Source organism: Pezoporus occidentalis, unplaced genomic scaffold, assembly GCF_034315485.1.
Source record: "Pezoporus occidentalis ecotype Australia unplaced genomic scaffold, CSIRO_AGI_Poc_V1 ctg45, whole genome shotgun sequence".
NCBI classification, from domain to species: domain Eukaryota; kingdom Metazoa; phylum Chordata; class Aves; order Psittaciformes; family Psittacidae; genus Pezoporus; species Pezoporus occidentalis.
Window position 1 is genome coordinate 56,339 of NW_026915780.1, and position 16,560 is coordinate 72,898.

The 16,560-nt window shown below is 35.7% G+C and overlaps 1 protein-coding gene across 1 annotated transcript in view; it reads left to right on the forward strand.

The window, feature by feature from the left end:
• The first annotated feature begins 811 nt into the window (after positions 1 to 811).
• Positions 812 to 16,560, forward strand: part of CFAP46 (cilia and flagella associated protein 46) — a 78,048-nt gene continuing 62,299 nt past the window's right edge. The window contains exons 1-7 of the mRNA XM_062635103.1: positions 812 to 1,142; positions 1,678 to 1,802; positions 2,756 to 2,887; positions 5,226 to 5,290; positions 5,820 to 5,984; positions 13,328 to 13,427; positions 15,622 to 15,720. Coding sequence (XP_062491087.1) covers positions 1,094 to 1,142; positions 1,678 to 1,802; positions 2,756 to 2,887; positions 5,226 to 5,290; positions 5,820 to 5,984; positions 13,328 to 13,427; positions 15,622 to 15,720 — 735 coding nt within the window. The 5' untranslated portion in view covers positions 812 to 1,093. The remainder of the gene's footprint in view (positions 1,143 to 1,677; positions 1,803 to 2,755; positions 2,888 to 5,225; positions 5,291 to 5,819; positions 5,985 to 13,327; positions 13,428 to 15,621; positions 15,721 to 16,560) is intronic.

Consider the following 16,560-nt stretch of genomic DNA (forward strand, 5'->3'; position numbering starts at 1 on the left):
GGGCTTAGGTTTAAAATTGAATTTATATATGTAAACCTTTCTATTGTCTGCATGACTATGGTGATTTACCTCATAGAATTTGCCATGAAGAAGCAATTGGAGGAAATTATGAAGGCCTAAATGCTTCATTTGGTGTCCTCATGTCAGGGCAGCCAGGGAGCTTCCAGGGGGTTTTTGACTTTCTCTCTTTTCTGGACTGTTTGAAGGGTTTTGTTTGCTTGTTTGCTTTGGTTGGTTTTGTTTGGGTTTCGTTTGTTTTTTCTTTAATCATAAACTTGTGCCTGGTGACATGCAGTGAAACAAGTCTCAAAAGAGAATTGTTCATACTCCAGCCCATGGCTCCTCTCTGCATTGGCAGAAATGATGAAAACGTACTTTGGCATTTTGTTCTGCCTGCTCCCCAGGCTTCCATCACTGGTGGTGTATGCTCTACTTCCAAAGGTTTCATGTTAGAAGCTCTCAAGACAGGGACAAAAAGGACCAGTGACAGCATTTCTCAGTAAGTTTTATCTGCAGGAGGCTGCCAGTCATTGCCTTTGCTACCTTGCGGCTGGCTGAGAAGTTTATTTTATACAGTTTAATCACGAAAGCGTGCGTTACATGCACTGGTTTTTAGGGGGAGTAGGTGACACGTGCTGTGGCACAAGCCGCAGCGGTTAACACTGCTTCAAAGGCAGCAGCGATCGTTACCGGAGGAGGATGTTTTTACTTTCCCTCCGACTCGTCGGGGTGCCTCACGCTGCGCTGGCGGCCGGTGGCGGGTTGTTTCCAGGGGCCGAAAGCGGTCCCTGTGTATCGCGGCAGCGGGCAGGGCCGGCGGGTTGGCCCCTGCAGCTTACCGGGATCTGTTGTGGAGCGTTGCTGGGACACGCGCGGCCGAAGAGTAACGGCAGTCTCGAGTGGCGGCGGGCGCGAGGAGAGGGCCCGGAGGCAGCAGGGGGGCCCGCCCTGACTGCGGGTCTCCGGGCGGACGCCTCCGGCCGCCGGTTCTCTCGGTGGTTCCGCCAAGCTCATCGGAAAACGCCTCGTGCTCCGTGGCTCGGGGTGAAACTTCGTGGGGGGCGGCCGAGCAGGGCCCGGCGCAGTGCGCGGCATGGAGCTGGCCGTCAGGGAGCGGCTCTTCGCGGCCGAGAGATGCCGAGGTCAGAGGCAAGGGGGGACGAAGTCTCGCCCGCCTTTAAAAGAGAAAAACCGCACTTTAAACGCGATCACTGCTTGATCTCAATCTGTTTTGTTGCTAAATATGTCGAAAAAGTATTTCTTCTGTGAATGCTTTGACTGTGCTGCTTAGCTATGAAGAGAAGTAGCTGCTGTAGTGGTGTTAATTTAATCTAGTTTTCTTCCAGACAAGTTTACTTCGTGTAACAGCTTAATTTCTGTGTCAGGAGAAGAAGTACTATTGAGTTCAGGGAGTTGAATCGGGCCCTCAAACTAGTTTGCTTTCTCATGTGCTAACATTGGTGGTTTTAAACTGCAAGAGGGTTGTTAATGCTTCTTCATCTTACAACTGTGGCTGACTTGGAACAACATTTGTTTGATATTATTTTCCTTAAGCATTATTTATTTCTGTAAAGGAGAAACGGGATGCCTTATAGTTTGAAATAATGCAGTTGTGTCTGCTGGTCCACCTTGAAGCCTAAATTTCCTGTTACATTCTTTATTCTTTTTTCATTTCAGATGTTCAGGCTTTGAAGGATGCTTATGAGTTGATCAAATCAGCCAGTCAAGGGAAATTTGCAGGTGACTCATCTGATAACTTCAGCACTGACTTGTATGTTTTATGTGCTGAACAAGCATTTCAGGTTTGTCATTTAGGCAGTTTATTGAATAAAAACATTTATAAGACATACTGTATTTAGTGTTGTTAAAGTTACTACTTAAAAATATTCCCTGAAGTGAAAAACATCACTTTTCTATTTTTGGAGAGCAATTGTTTAAACATACATTTTCACTTAAAACTTGGCCTCTAGGTTATCACTTCTTTATAATCAGTCAACAAAATGCGGGTTGTGAAGTTTAATATGCAAGGTATACTATAACAATATAAAACAGTAATATAAGAATATAAAATTGAAAAGTAACATTAGCAGTTTGGTTATGACTGAAGGAAATGTCTTTGTGAACTGTCCCTACTGGGCAAAAGGAGAAAAGATAACATCCTAGTTATGAAAGACTGTTGCTAATTGAGCTGACTTTTATAAAATGTGGTCCAGGTTCTTAATTTGGATGTATTTGTTTCAATCCATGGGTATAAGTGATTGGATTTCAAGCAGACAGAGTTTCTAATAAAACAGTTTTATTTTTTTCCCGAGCTGCAGGCCATTCAAATTCTATCTGTTGTCTGAAAACTGAGGTGCAGCACTGACATCCATACAAAATCATGTGGGCTAATATCTGTCCTTTAAAAATTCTACTAAGAATTTTGCTTATATGTTAACAATTCTGTTAATGGCTATTAGAAAAGTAAACTTTCTTTGTTCACTGTGAAGGGTTCTATGACTGAGTGATCTGGGAGCTTTGTTAAATAAAGGATATATTTTCCTATACATTTGGAATGACAAAAGTCTAACTTTAAATTTTAATAAATTTGAATGAGTTTGTGCCAGATCTGATATACAGCTTTATGGAGTAATGTTCGCACACTGACATGCAGTTAGACACTACATTTTTCGTAGGTCTGCATTTTAAAAAAACAAGAAATCTCAATTATTTGTTACATTTTTTAAATCTTAAAATGCCTTTTTTTTTATCTTAGCTGGGGTGTCTGGAAATGAGCAGAGACTGTCTAGAAATGTATTTTAAAGGGAGATTTCCTGTGAACCAGTTTCTTGGCAGAGCATATTTGTGCCAAGGCCAGTTGCACACTCCACTGTCTACAGATAATTTGGTGAGAAATTATGAAGTTTACATTATATTAAGACACTTTTTAAGTTTTTCTTCCTAGGTTTTTACATATTGCTTTCAGTCACTGAAAATACACAAGGTTAATCAGGACTTGGGAAAAATCAAAGGAAAATATATTAATGGCTAATTTGGGAATAAACAGAATTTACCAGCTGAATTAGACTAATACTGCAAACATTTTGGGGAGGGAAAAAGAAAGGTTGCAAAATTTTTCAGGAGGGCGATTGTTTTAAAGTCAACCTTTTCACTTTTTACATCAATATGATACTTTCAGATCAAATTTGGCTGTAACTGGTAATTACAGGTTTTATTCAGGATCACAGTAAGCATGTCACAGGCTTGTAGAACTGAAGGACTGTTGGGGGCTCTTGGAGAGGTTGTACAATTCATTTCTCTTCTGGGGCAGTGTGCTTCCACCACTGACCAGTGACCTTTCCATGTAGTACTTTGGATGCTGAAGCTTTCTGGTAGCAGCTCAGCAGGATACTTTTGCTTCTGAAGGCTTCTGTGTGTTATTGTTTGGTGGTACCTTGCTGTACATGATGAGCAGTTTTTACCTCCTCCTGAGTTTGAAGTGAAGTGGGATCTGTTTTCAGTATTTCAGTTGTCCTTGTACTGTGGTCAGTCAGCTTTGACAATTTGTCAATGATACCTGACCTTCTAAGATAGGCTTAAGATATATTTGTGCTATTTGTGTTCACAAATTTCCCTGACAGTAGTTTCTGTAGTAGTTGCTGTAGTTTCTTTGAATAATGGGCTTGAATTAACTTTCAAACTAGAATCTTTTCCCTGTTTTATTATCTGTATTTTCTCTGCCTTCTCCCAGTGCATATGCAGAACAACTGATCCATGGTTCCTTTAAAATCGCATACACATTTGAAAAGTATTTTCTAATGTCCAGTTACCCTTTTATGTGTCTAAATTAAACAAGTTTCTGCTGATGTCTAAATCTCAGCAAAATTTTGCTGGTTTCTTCTTTCTAACTTCTTAGAAGTTAAGAACTGTCTCAGTATGAGCAATACTAACTTGGTTCCTTGTGCTAAGTGTAGTAATACGCTTTTAAGATACACTTTGTATCAGCTGTAGAGTTTTTTCACTGCTGTGTTCCTAGACCATTTCTGAAAGTAGGAGTGGCATGACACTGATGCTGTATGACTAGTAATCGTGCTTCACTTAGAAAATATGTTTGATCTTATTTCGGTTTCCATCCTAAGCAATCCTTGTTATCTGATTAAGAAGCTTATATTCTTAGGGGCCGAGTGCAACTTTTCTGCTTTAGTGTCTAATATCTCTCAGGCTCTTAAACCTACATTTCTCATTATGTACGTAGTTGCATCTCATTGCTCAGTAACCTTCTTATGCCAGTCATGGAGTCCAATAAATCAATCCCAACTCTTGGAGTTCTATTTACTCAGTTCTCTCTCTCTCAACCTTCTTGACTAGGTTAAACAGTCCCCGCTGTCTCAGCCTTTCCTCTTATGAAAGATGCTCTGGTCCCTTCATTATCTTTGTCCCCTTGGACTCTCTCCAGAGTATCCATGTTTCTTGTACTGGGCAGCCCAAAACTGGGCACAATACTCCCAAATGTGGCCCCACCAGTGCCAAGCAGAGTAGAGGGGAAGTATCCCCTCCCTCAACCTGCTGGTAATGCTTACTCAGTGTCCTGTTAGCCACCTTGCAGCAAAGGTGGCTTAACAAGAGCCTAGCGAGCAAAGGCAAACACAGCACTGTTAGCCATCTTTGCTGCGAGGGCATGCTGCTGGTGTGTGTTCAGCATGGCATCCCAGGTCCCCTGTGTCCTCTGAAAAGCTGCTTCCCCACTGCTTTAATGACCAAAAGAGCATGCCTGACACACCATTCAGGTGGCCATTCAAAATCTTGTTGGAGCTTTTTCTGAAGCAAATAATACCTCAAGTTTTTAGTGGGACAAACCAGTATTATTTCTTTTTCCTGGCTTTGCGCTTGGATGTTTTTAAGCTTCTTTGCTGAAGACTTAAAAGCTACACAGCTTTGCTGGTTTGGAAAATTTCAGTCCTGATAGTTAAAGTTCAGCAGAAATGAAAGAAACTGAAAATACAGTCTTAAAATCTAAAATCAGAAAAACATAATAATAGACAGTGCTACTGATGTTTAGTTATTCTGTTTCTGTGTCAGCAAATTATTATGGCAGCAGTTTTATTTGATACTGGTCTGAAAACAGGAAAAATAATGTACTGACTTGTAAAAGCCATACTCCAATTGCACTAATTTTTTGTGTGTTTTTTGTTTTTTGTTTTGTTTTGTTTTGTTGTCTGTTTGTTTTGGTTTTTTTTTTGTTCTAGGAAGCGTTTGAAAAGTTTGTGCAGCTTTTTATGAAGGCAATAGATTTTGCCACCCATGATCAAAGGTAGGCCCTACTGACAGGATTAACTCTTTAAATCTCAGGAAATGCTACTGATACACTGTTTGGCCTAATGTCTCAGCTGATTGTGTCAGATTTTCCCTAGGTATTCTGGGGTTGTGCTGTTCAGGTGTTTTTTTCATTTGTGGATTTTCCTTCCATTTTGTTACTTTACTTCTGCACTTCTGCAACTGCTGTGCATGTTGCAGTATAAGAGTACTGAACAATCTGAAACAGATGGGATGAATCAGCCTGTTTAAGGCTGGTGGATACCTCTGAGCATTTCTTTCCTTTTTATATTTATGGCCTGTAACAGAGAGCACCATGTTAGCTTATTTTAAGTGGTTAATTACTGGATAGAGTATAGTTGTTCTTGTTGTTGGGCTGTTCTCAGTTCTTAGCCAGGATTGGTTCTTATTTAAACACGGTAAAAGTCCAAAGTTTTACTCCTTTAAAGTGTCTTAAAATACTCCATCTGTAATTTTATGTCTACCTAAGTCCATGAAATACTTAATTCTTGATTCTTATTTTTCAGATACTATTTTTTGATATATAATGCCTCAGTTCTTTATTGGAAACTTGTAAGGCCATATCTTAAGCCTGGATTCCGCTATTGCCTTATTCCTAGCCTTTCTCAGATTGTTCAAGTTTTAAACCAAACTGAAGAGCAAGACCATGAATGGAGAGCAGAACTCATGATGTAAGTTAATTTTAGTTTTTCATCTGGGCATTCTGTAGTCCTCTCGAACATGTGACTGCCACCTGAGGTAGTCTTTAGTAATGTATATTTCATTGGCAATATTGTAGACACATTTATTATAGAAAGCTTAATTCATAACTTTTTAAAGATATATAAAGGTACTTCATTTTATGAAGCAAAAGGTGCTTCATTTTAATGTTTACTTTGAGGTTAAAATTTTAGTGGCAGAGGCAGTTAGACCCCAGGTCCAATCTGAAGCATCACAGTCATTTTGGATGTAGTGTTTGAGTCATTGCTCATGTGCAGTCCTTTTAAGTGAGGAGAAAGACAAACTCATTTTTTTAAGAACTGTTTTCTTCAGGTAAAGAAACATTGCCTTTAAATAGATAAACAAAAATCTCTTCTGGCCTTTGATTCCTGAATAGAAAGAAACAGCCTGGTAAGGCTGATATATATATATTTATATATAAAATGTTAATTTACATATGAAAGTATATAAATATATTAAATGTTAATATTAATTTATCATATGACAATATTTTATATTAATGATATCATATAAAATATATATTTCTAAATAGTAATATATATAAATTTGTATATCTAAATACTATTTAGATAAAAATACTATGTATAGTACTTATATATGTAACTCCTACTTGTATATATAAATACTGTTTTTATATATGCATAAATACTATATATATAGTGACCTGTTTATCTTTCTTATATATAGAATCTGCATAATGAAATTAGAATGTATCCTGAATAAATATTTTTTTATATATATAGTATCTATATGTATATAGTATTTTTATATATAAATACTGTATATATAAATACTTTTTGTGTATATATAGTAACCTAAGTTATCTTTCTTACTATTTTTTCTTTTGTTAATCCATAAGTCTGTGTTGAAATGAAGCTTTATGAAAAATCAGTGAGCAAAATATGTATTTGTATCATTAACAGAGCAATTAAGAATACAGTGATGAGTTGTCATCAGTAGTGATGTGGTTTTTATATGCCAGACACGTGCTTTAATGTGTAATTTGGTAATGTATAGTTCTTATCAATGTAATTAGTTTACATCAAGTTTTCTAACTAGTTATTATAGCCAGCTTTATTCAGTATTAAATTAAAGGCTGTCCCTGATAATTTTGATACACTGTTTGACCTAATGTTTCAAAGCATAAATGAAATAAGTGGTCTTTTAATTGGTCTTACTCAAAATAAGAGCCAAAAGTTATGAGAAGAAGAATAACTTGCATAAATCTTAATTATAATTAATCTTAATAGTTTTGTTTTAACTAATAGGTTTTCTTTCTGGGAGGCAGCAAAGGGAAATGGGTTGTTATTCAAGAGTTAAACCTCCCAACAAGGTGAATTCATAGAATATCTTCGAGTATTATGCAAAAAAAAAAAAAAAGAAATAATTAAAAGTCTAATAGTTTTTAGGGAAGAGATTAGTAATCTAGGGTTGAATAAAAGTGCTTTCCACATTTATTTCTGTCATAAATGAAAATTTGAAAATTTTCAGCCAATTTAAAGTTCTATTTAGGAAATATGTAAGTTTTTATGCATACACTACTGTTCAGAAGTATGTATGGTGTAATTTACCCTGACTTAAATAATTAATCCTAGTCAGAATTTTAGCAATTGGTATTTCACTGAAGACAAATTTGTTGCTGAAGAAGTACATTGTAGTTATTTTCCCCCATTGTTAAGCAGAATTTAGAGTCCTTATTACTTGTTTAAGGAAATGAAAAATGCAACCTTATTAAAGGTAATTTTGAAATATAGGTACAGATCCAGAGTTTTTAAATTGACATGTATATTGTTACTTTCTGCTCTAGTTGCTGGGGTTTAAGTGACTGAATAATATCTTTTGATGTGTTGCCTTTAAATACATTTTTCCATACTAAGAACAGTAGAAAGGTACATGTTAACATATTCTACAGTATGCTTAAAAAATTATCAGTGTATATACTGAAAATATGCTTGCTTGTTTGAGCTATATATGGGTGGTCTCATTCTGACTTCCCATTGCGTGTTGAATGGTGTCTGTATGATGACACCTGCATGCCCATTTTTTGGACATCATCAGCGGGTTGTTCAGGCAGTAGGATTTAAATCTTTTTGTTTAAACATGATCACTTCTGCTAAGGAAAAGTATGTGACTATCCTCTTAATTACCACTTCAAACTGCTCTTTTTTCTGTGTACACATGTTGTCACTTGTCTTCCTGCCATGCACCTTAGTAAAGAGCCTGAGTGCATCTTCTCAGGAACCCCCGGGGGCCTCCATGACCTACTGTATGAACTCCTCTTAATACAGCCCAGAATGCTGCAGGCTGCCTTTGGTTCCATAGCTGAACACTGCTGGCTGGTGTTCAGTTGGCTGCTCACCAGCACCTCAGGTCCTTCTCTGTTGATCTGCTTTACTGATGTGTTCAAATGCTTTCACCAGGCACAAGGTCTGGGAGACTTTCCTGGTGAAAACTGAGGCAAAGGTGGCATCAAGTCTCCACTCTCATCTTCTAATTTGAAAATTAAAAGGAATACAGGAAGTCAGAACTGTATTTTTATAGTACCTGATTCTGCTACTGGATTAATTTGTTGATGGTAATTTTACTTTTAGAACTGCACTGAATGTTTTTTTTTCCTAAGTGAGATTAAAATGCAGGTCAAAAAACCCGCATAATCAATCCAGTCCACTATTTGAACACTATTATAGATATTTGCATTATTATCAATTATTTGATAATAATTTGATAGTAACTGTTAATAAATGGTGTATCAGTATCAATTTATTATCATTCTTACATTTCCTGAGTGAAGTTTGAGCATAAACTTTGAGATATTTTACTGAGAGAAATAGTTTGATGTGTGAAGTGAAGACCATCCATGTAATTTTTCAAGATCAGACAACTTTTCTCAGAGATATTTTGGTCTGCTCTTCTACAGACTGTTTCCAGTTCCTGTTACTGCTGTTTTTTCTGTTTCTGCTATTTTTCCCTCGTTTTTCTGAACTTTTGTGTTTCTGATGGTTTATTGCTAGGCAGCACTTTCTTTATAAGCTGAAAATGGAGGAAAGTAAAAAGTAACGAAACATTCCAAGGGTAGGCTAAGGGTTATCTAGAGTATCATGCATGCACTTCTTTTATACTTCACATACTCTTGACAAAGTATTGATGGGACCTAACAAGTGCACATAGTGTGTTACAATGCTGCCATTATAAATCTAATGGTAGCATTTATTTTTTCTTACATTTGTATTTGTTTATTGAATAATTTTTATTATTGCTGTTTATTTCATGGAATCACAGGCTCTTCTTCTGTTTAATCTGATAAAGTATTGAAAATCGAGTCGATATGTTGCAGTTCCCAACATGAATAATTTTGCTAGCTGGCTTTGAAATATCAGCCTTTCCTGCAGTTAGGGGAGAATCTTGAAATACATCTCACAGAAATATTTTTCTCATACAACTTTAAATAATTGTTTTAGTTCTACATATGCCATTGAGAAAAATTTTCACAAAAATCTCCTTTTCTATGATTATTTTTGTGATCTGCAATTAAGTGTATGGTAACTCTATATCTCTGGAAGATACAAAGATGCAGATGTTAGAGGATCTTTTCTGAGTCAATGCCTTATAGCACTAATCACTTGTACTGCATTTAAGAATGGTACCTGGAATATAGTCTCTTGAAAAAATTATAATTCTTTCAGAGAGCATTAATAAGTGTTTAATAAAAATATTTATTTGATCTGCAGAAATTTACTGGAGTGCTTCCTCGATGCTTCAAAACTGAAAGAGGCAAAAGAGTTTTCCTCTGCTGCAGCAGTCTTTATCAAGGAGAATGTTCCAGATAAATACTCTCAAATATTTTCTCTAATGGTACTGCTGTAAAATATTTTTAAACTTCCAGTAAGACAGGAGCTTTCTTTGCATGTAATCAGATCATAGTTATAATCATTAAGTATGTTGTTTCCTTCATTTAAATTTTGTGAGCTACAAAATGATGTAGTAGATATATGCAGAGATTTTTACAATTTATACATTTTTTTATACTATAAGCTAAAGAGCTCCCTACTGCTTCATGTTCTTTTAATGCAACATAATGTCATTGGTGTAGCTGTCACTAACCCTAAAAATTCTGTTTGGGGATAATTGCTGTTAACACAGAAGGTGCAGCTTAACCTGATTTATGCCACTGAGGGCATATTTAACATCTGTTGACTTTTGTCATACTGATAAATACTTAAATGACCCAACTAAAATGCTATAGATAGTTCTGGGAATTGGAGAATATGATAATAGTTCACATTTCTTAAAAGCCCTTAATTTAGGAAATAAGAGTCTGAACACTCTTATTTCCTGTCTGAACACTGGCAAAAGCAGAAATGGGGAAATAGAACGTGAAAGTTGCATTCAGTCATGTTTTCTTTCATTCTGCTATACTGTTTATTGTGTTTTCTATCCACTCACGATCACTGCAGTTTAAGAGCATATGTTTATAAAGTCATTTAAAATTTGGATTAAGAAAACCAATACATGACCTTCCAGAGGTGTGATATTAACAAAGCAATAACATTTAGACAACCTCAAAATTACTTTTGTAGTTTTTAAAGGCAGTGTTGAGCCTTGACCTTAAACAGAAGAATAAAGGAGGTCTAAAATTGTGCTTGGGTTGCGTATCTCAGCAGGGCTACAGAAGTACGATCCACGCTATCAAGTGCTTTAGTAACAGCACATTCAAGTCCTGCAAAACTTAATGTGCCAGTACAGCTTAAGTAATCAGTATTAATTGTGATGGGCAGTCAGTATGAGTCAGAAAAAATGGTGTGCATACACTTAACGTGTAACTCTAAGGTTAAACTGAAGTAACTACAGTTTATTGTCCTTTCTTCATAATATTTTTTGTTATCCAAAATTTATAGTTGAAGATTAATCTGAATAGGGCTCATTTCTTGTAGCTGGATCAGATGATTTCACAACTGCAATATCAGAAGATGTTAGTTCCACATTTGGATTTCTGCTGTTAATACCGCTGATCCTCACTATGTAAAGATTAGTATAGCTCTACCAGGTGATCTTTGTGGTGTCTGCAGAATGACATAGGTTATCATAGTAGCTTCACTGCCTTCAGAGTCCATGAAAAGCCTGTATTCAACATATCTGCTTTATTTTAGCCCTGTTGAACGTCCTTTGGTTTTTTGTTTTGTTTTGATTTTTTTTAGTAAATTAATAATTAAATTATTATTTTATAGGTATATCACAAACTAATGGATGTTTCCCAGGTAGAGAAGGAAATACAAAATTCCATCTGTTTTTCAATTATTTATAAAATGCAGGTGTTTAAATTGTAAGTATTAAAATGTATCCTTACGCTTGTACTTTGATGCTTGACACTACAGAGGTAGTGTCAGGTTCTGGTATCCCATATGCCAGTATAAAATCTACTGCAAAGATTAGTTTCTCAAAAGGAAAACTAAAATGTCAGTTTGGGTAGTAACTGGCAGGCCTGTCTAGAGTACAGCCTCAGCTAAAAAGTGAGGTAGTTCTTTGGGAATGTAGGGAATAGTGTGTTGTACAGATATTCTTGGGTGAACGGATTTAAGAGGTTAAAAGACATTTTTGTATCCAACAGGTTGCATTTCAGTACACAAGTCATGTGTAAGAGAGTAAAGATGGAGTGGGCAAATCACATCTAAAATATAATGCATGAATCACAAGGATGGGAAGCATAATACATTTTAAACTTTTAAATCTTTTTAAATTTTAAAGGCATAAAACAATTTTGAAAATTAGACTTAAGAACAAAATACCATTTTTTTCCGATGTCTCAACACTTCCCCATTTTAAAAGTATTAGTTCTTCTCGTTACAGTGAATTAATTTATGTTGACATTACAGGAAAGGCAATTTGCACACCATTTTTCTTTGCTTCTGGAATAAAATGTACTTTAACATTTAAAATGTTAAATTCTTATGCTGGACTGTTTTTTGTGCTTCGTATCTGTCTGTCTCTGAGAAGCTTACTGGCATACTGAAGTAGGTTTTGTTGACTTGATTTTAAAATCTTTTTCCTTGCTATTTCAAAATCCAGTATCCCACTGGTAGATTGGACTAAGAACCAGCTATTTTAAAGTCAGGAGAGTTATTTGAAGTTTTTAATCAATAATATTTCTCATGAAAAATAACGATCAATTCCTAATATATTGCAGGCAGTGGGACACAAACGAATTTCCAAGGGATGCCACCACAAATCTGAATTCTTTATATGTACTTCTGAAACAATATGATGTACCTCCAGCATCTCTTCTAAGTGTGAAGTGAGTTTTACTTGTCATAGCCCTGTGAAATGTGATGCTGAAGCTGATCCTGCTTCTGCTGAAGTCTGTCAAAATTGTCAAAATTGCCATTGACCCTGAAGGAGTGAACTCACACTTAGTTGCAGTGGTTTCTCTTGCATGAACACTTAGGTCATCTTAAAAAAAATACAAAGATCCTATTAGGCTTTATTAAAGAACCCAAGATTAAATATCTTCTTCCATACAGCTGTCTATATAACATTAAATCTTTCCATAACCTTTTCTTTTTTGATAAAATTTGATTTTTAAGAGGTCTTAGAATTGACAAATGTTTTTCAGACTTTGGTTAATTTTTTAGCTTTTCTTGTGGTCCTTCCCCGTTCCTCAGCATAATCTTAAAATGCAGACTAAACTCAACTCTCTATTCCAGTAGTTATACCACAGCTATTATGTATGGAAGTAATATGACATGTTTACTCATTAAGGTCAATCTTCTTAGACAATATTAAGGTAGCTCTTTACTTCTCCTATCCCGGACAGTACTCTGTGCTTGTTTGGCTATTTACAGAGAGCCAGACATTTAGAATACAGTCCCCTACTGTGTGTATTCTTTGTTCTTAGTTCCTAAATAACTAACCAGTGGATTTGTCTGGTTTAAGTTGGGTGATATTTGACTGCATTGTATTTCCAGAATTACTTGCAATGTTGTTTTGCTATTTCACCATCTTTGTGCTGCATACGTTTCATTCTGTATTTTCTGTGTTCTTCAGGAGCAGTTTATGCAGACTACTGTACTAATTCCTTTCCATAAACAGATATACTTTTGTATTTTTCATTGATTTTTCAGTCTTTTTCCTTTTTCCTTCTTGGCTTTGAACATCCCTAATATAATCATGTCCTCTAATGTTCAATGAATGCAAGGTTTTCACATATTTTTTTTCAAAGTTAATTCTATACAGTGTTTTTTATAATTCCATAAAAGAGCAATATCAGATTCTCTGAAATGATATTTTTCTATTTTTAAAGGATTCCTTTGATTCTGGAATTAGGCCGGTTTTCTTTGAAAGCAAACTACATTAAGCTTGCATATGATTGTATACTTGATTTGAAGAGAGCTGGGATTACTGTAAGTATTAATATTAAGGTTGATTTTATTTTTTTTTAGGCCCCACTTGTGATTATAATTTAAAAATAATATGATGGTACTGGGATCTTATGTCCATCTCTGTATTGGTTATATATTCATTGATATTATAAATAACTATTTGGATGAGTTTTCTATTACTAAACTAGACAGAAGGTGTAAGGTCAGAAGGTAGGGTATAGAATAGGGTAATTAGCAGTGCAGTTAGTTTTGGTAAATAAATGTTAACTGTAAATTTTTGCTTCTGTTTTTTAAATGATATCTGTGGAACAGTTTGGCTGGACATTAAATGCTGCCTGCAGATTTTGAAGATTTAAGCAGTTTAGCCATTGAGATTGTAATTGATCACCAGGATATGAGCTCTAAAGGCAGTTAATGTTGCATACATCCACGTTAGTCTTTTTCTGGAGCATGATTAGGGGACTGATGGAAGGAGGAGTTCAAAAAAGCCTGCCAAAAAAGTGCCCCAAAGTAGTTACCTTTTCTGGAAAATAGGACTTGGGCATAGTTCTCTCATTGGAGCGAGAAATCCAGAGGCAGTGTGCCCCAACTGCACTCCCTAATCCTCTCCTTTTTGTGGATCTTTTCTGATAGTGTTTGTTCCTATACATTTCCTAGTTTCATTTAGTAGGAATGATTAATTTTCCAGCAATTTTCAGATTAGTTATTTAGTAACATTTAATAATTTTTATTCTTCTGTAGTATTTTTATTCTACTGTTGCTGTAGGGGTATTCTTACACTTAAGATGTTGTGTTGTCTCTGTAATAACTCATGTTTTGATATGTGTGCTCTTTTTGATTTCTATATCCAGCTGGCTCTGAGATTTGTGGTTTTTTTCCTTGTTCCTTTCTCACTGTTGTAGTTTAATCCCATCCAGCAACTGTGAGTCCCACACACAGTCGCTCACTTGCTCTCTTGGTGGGATGCAGGACAGAATCAAGAGGGTAAAAGTGAGAAAACTTGTGGCTTGAGATAAAAATAATTTAATAACTAAGAAGAAATAATAATAAATTGTAAAGAAAAGATGAGGGAAAAAAAAAGAGAGAGAGAAAAATAAAACCCATGCAAAAAATAAATTATGCAAATGAAAACCATTGCTCACCATCAGCTGACCTCACCAGTCTCAGAGCAGAAATAACCTTCCTGCCCAGGTTTATTACTGAGCATGACATCATATGCTTTGAGATTCCCTTTAGTCAGTTGGGATCCACTGTCCTGGCCATGTCCCCTCCCAACTCTTTGTGGATCCCTAGCCTGCTCGCTGGTGGGACAGGGTGAGAAGCAGAACAGCTCTTGGCACTGTGCAAGCACTGTGCAGCAATAACTGACACATCCCTGTGTGATGACCACTGTTTTCAGAACATATCCAAAACAGAGCCACATACCAGCTGCTGTGAAGAAAACTAACTCTATCCCAGCCAAAATAAGTACACCTGTTGAGAAACAGAACTGTTCATCACTCTATTCAGAAAATCAGTATGTTTTCCAGATACAAAAATGGTTAACAAAGTGCCTGGTTGTGTTGGTTTTAGTAAGTTTTTAGTTATCTGAAATGTGTATGTAAGGAAATGTAAATGGCAAATACCGCCAAACAAATTTCAAAAGGTACTTCAGAATTTCTATTATAATGATCCTACTTTGAGTTGGTTGTAAGGTAAATTTTACTTATCCTCTCTAATTATGTTTTTTTATTCTAGATGTCTGCTTCAGGCCCATTTTGTCTGAACATTTACTGCAAGTCTAAAATCAGACACAATTCCATAGCATCCCACTGAATGTGTTTAAATCCTCTAGATCAAAGATTCACAAGGATTTAGTTCAAGTATTCATATAGATAGTAATATCAAGTATCTGCTCTGCAGCAGCAGTAGAGAAGCCTTGCTTTTATTTTAGCCTTCTCCCTTAGAGTTAGTGGGTGTTCAAGTGACAATCTTTAGATTGACTGGCATCATTTTGACAGTGACCTCTTTATGGCAGAGAGAGAAATCTATATCAAGTTCCAGTTCCTTGGCTTTTGCCAAATACTGCCTGATTCCTCAGCTATACTATGAATTCCATCTATGTATTTGTCATTACGTGATAGTGGGAGTTCTACTTTCATCCAAGTTTTCAAGATTTCATCTGTGTTCCTTTTTAATTATTAAAATTAGAATTTTGTGTATTAATACTACATAGGAGCAACGGAAACTTATTGAAATAGAATGCCTGGAATGTGAATATGAAGCAAAAACACTTGGCACTAAAATTGTGACTTATACCCAAGGAGTCGTTAAGGTATGTTCTTTAACATGTGCTTTGAGAGAAAAGTGGAAATTTGCTAAACCTTGGAAAATGCACTGGGTTTGTGTGTCTTAGCTACATTATACTGATCAGAAATTATTTTAAACTTTATATTCTTTCTAATTGGGCTTCCAAGAACAAAATGGGTAAAAATAAACAGTAGTTGTATATTCCTCCCTTAAGTCTTCTGTCTGACTATAAAGGTTCATAATATGGTACTTTCCAAGAGTAAAGATGGTAACATTGAGGCATGCAAAGGCAATGCTCTTGTGTTTTCATATTTTACATTTATGGGAGGCGTTTCCATAAAATGTCTTTAGTTTGAAGGGACCCATAAAGATCATCGAGTCCAACTCAACTATTATTGCATGTGATGGATGATCTGATACAGATTATTGTGTCAGAGAAATGAAGATTATTCTCGATAAATTGTCACATTGGAGCGGATTTTTCTTAGATTTCTGTAGCCAGTTGACTCAGTTATAATTCAAGCCATCAAAAGTAGAAGCCTAAATTGGCAATATTATCAATGGGATTAGATAGAGACCTACAATGGGAAATTTATAACAGCTGTTAGAGGCACCTAAAGTTCCTAAAATGGAAAGTATGAATATGCTTCATGGAAATTGATAGTGTTAGTGCATAAACTTACTGTTCTCTATGAGTACATTTTGGAGTTCAGAAATCCCTTTCACCTTTGAAAAAACAATCTAATGAATTCCTCATAATGTTAAATACTAATAATAGTGCTTAAATAAGAAATAGGATATTCAGATATTTAGGTATTTCTAAAAATTCCTACCACAGTGTATGAGAGGGTTGCAGTTGGAGAGG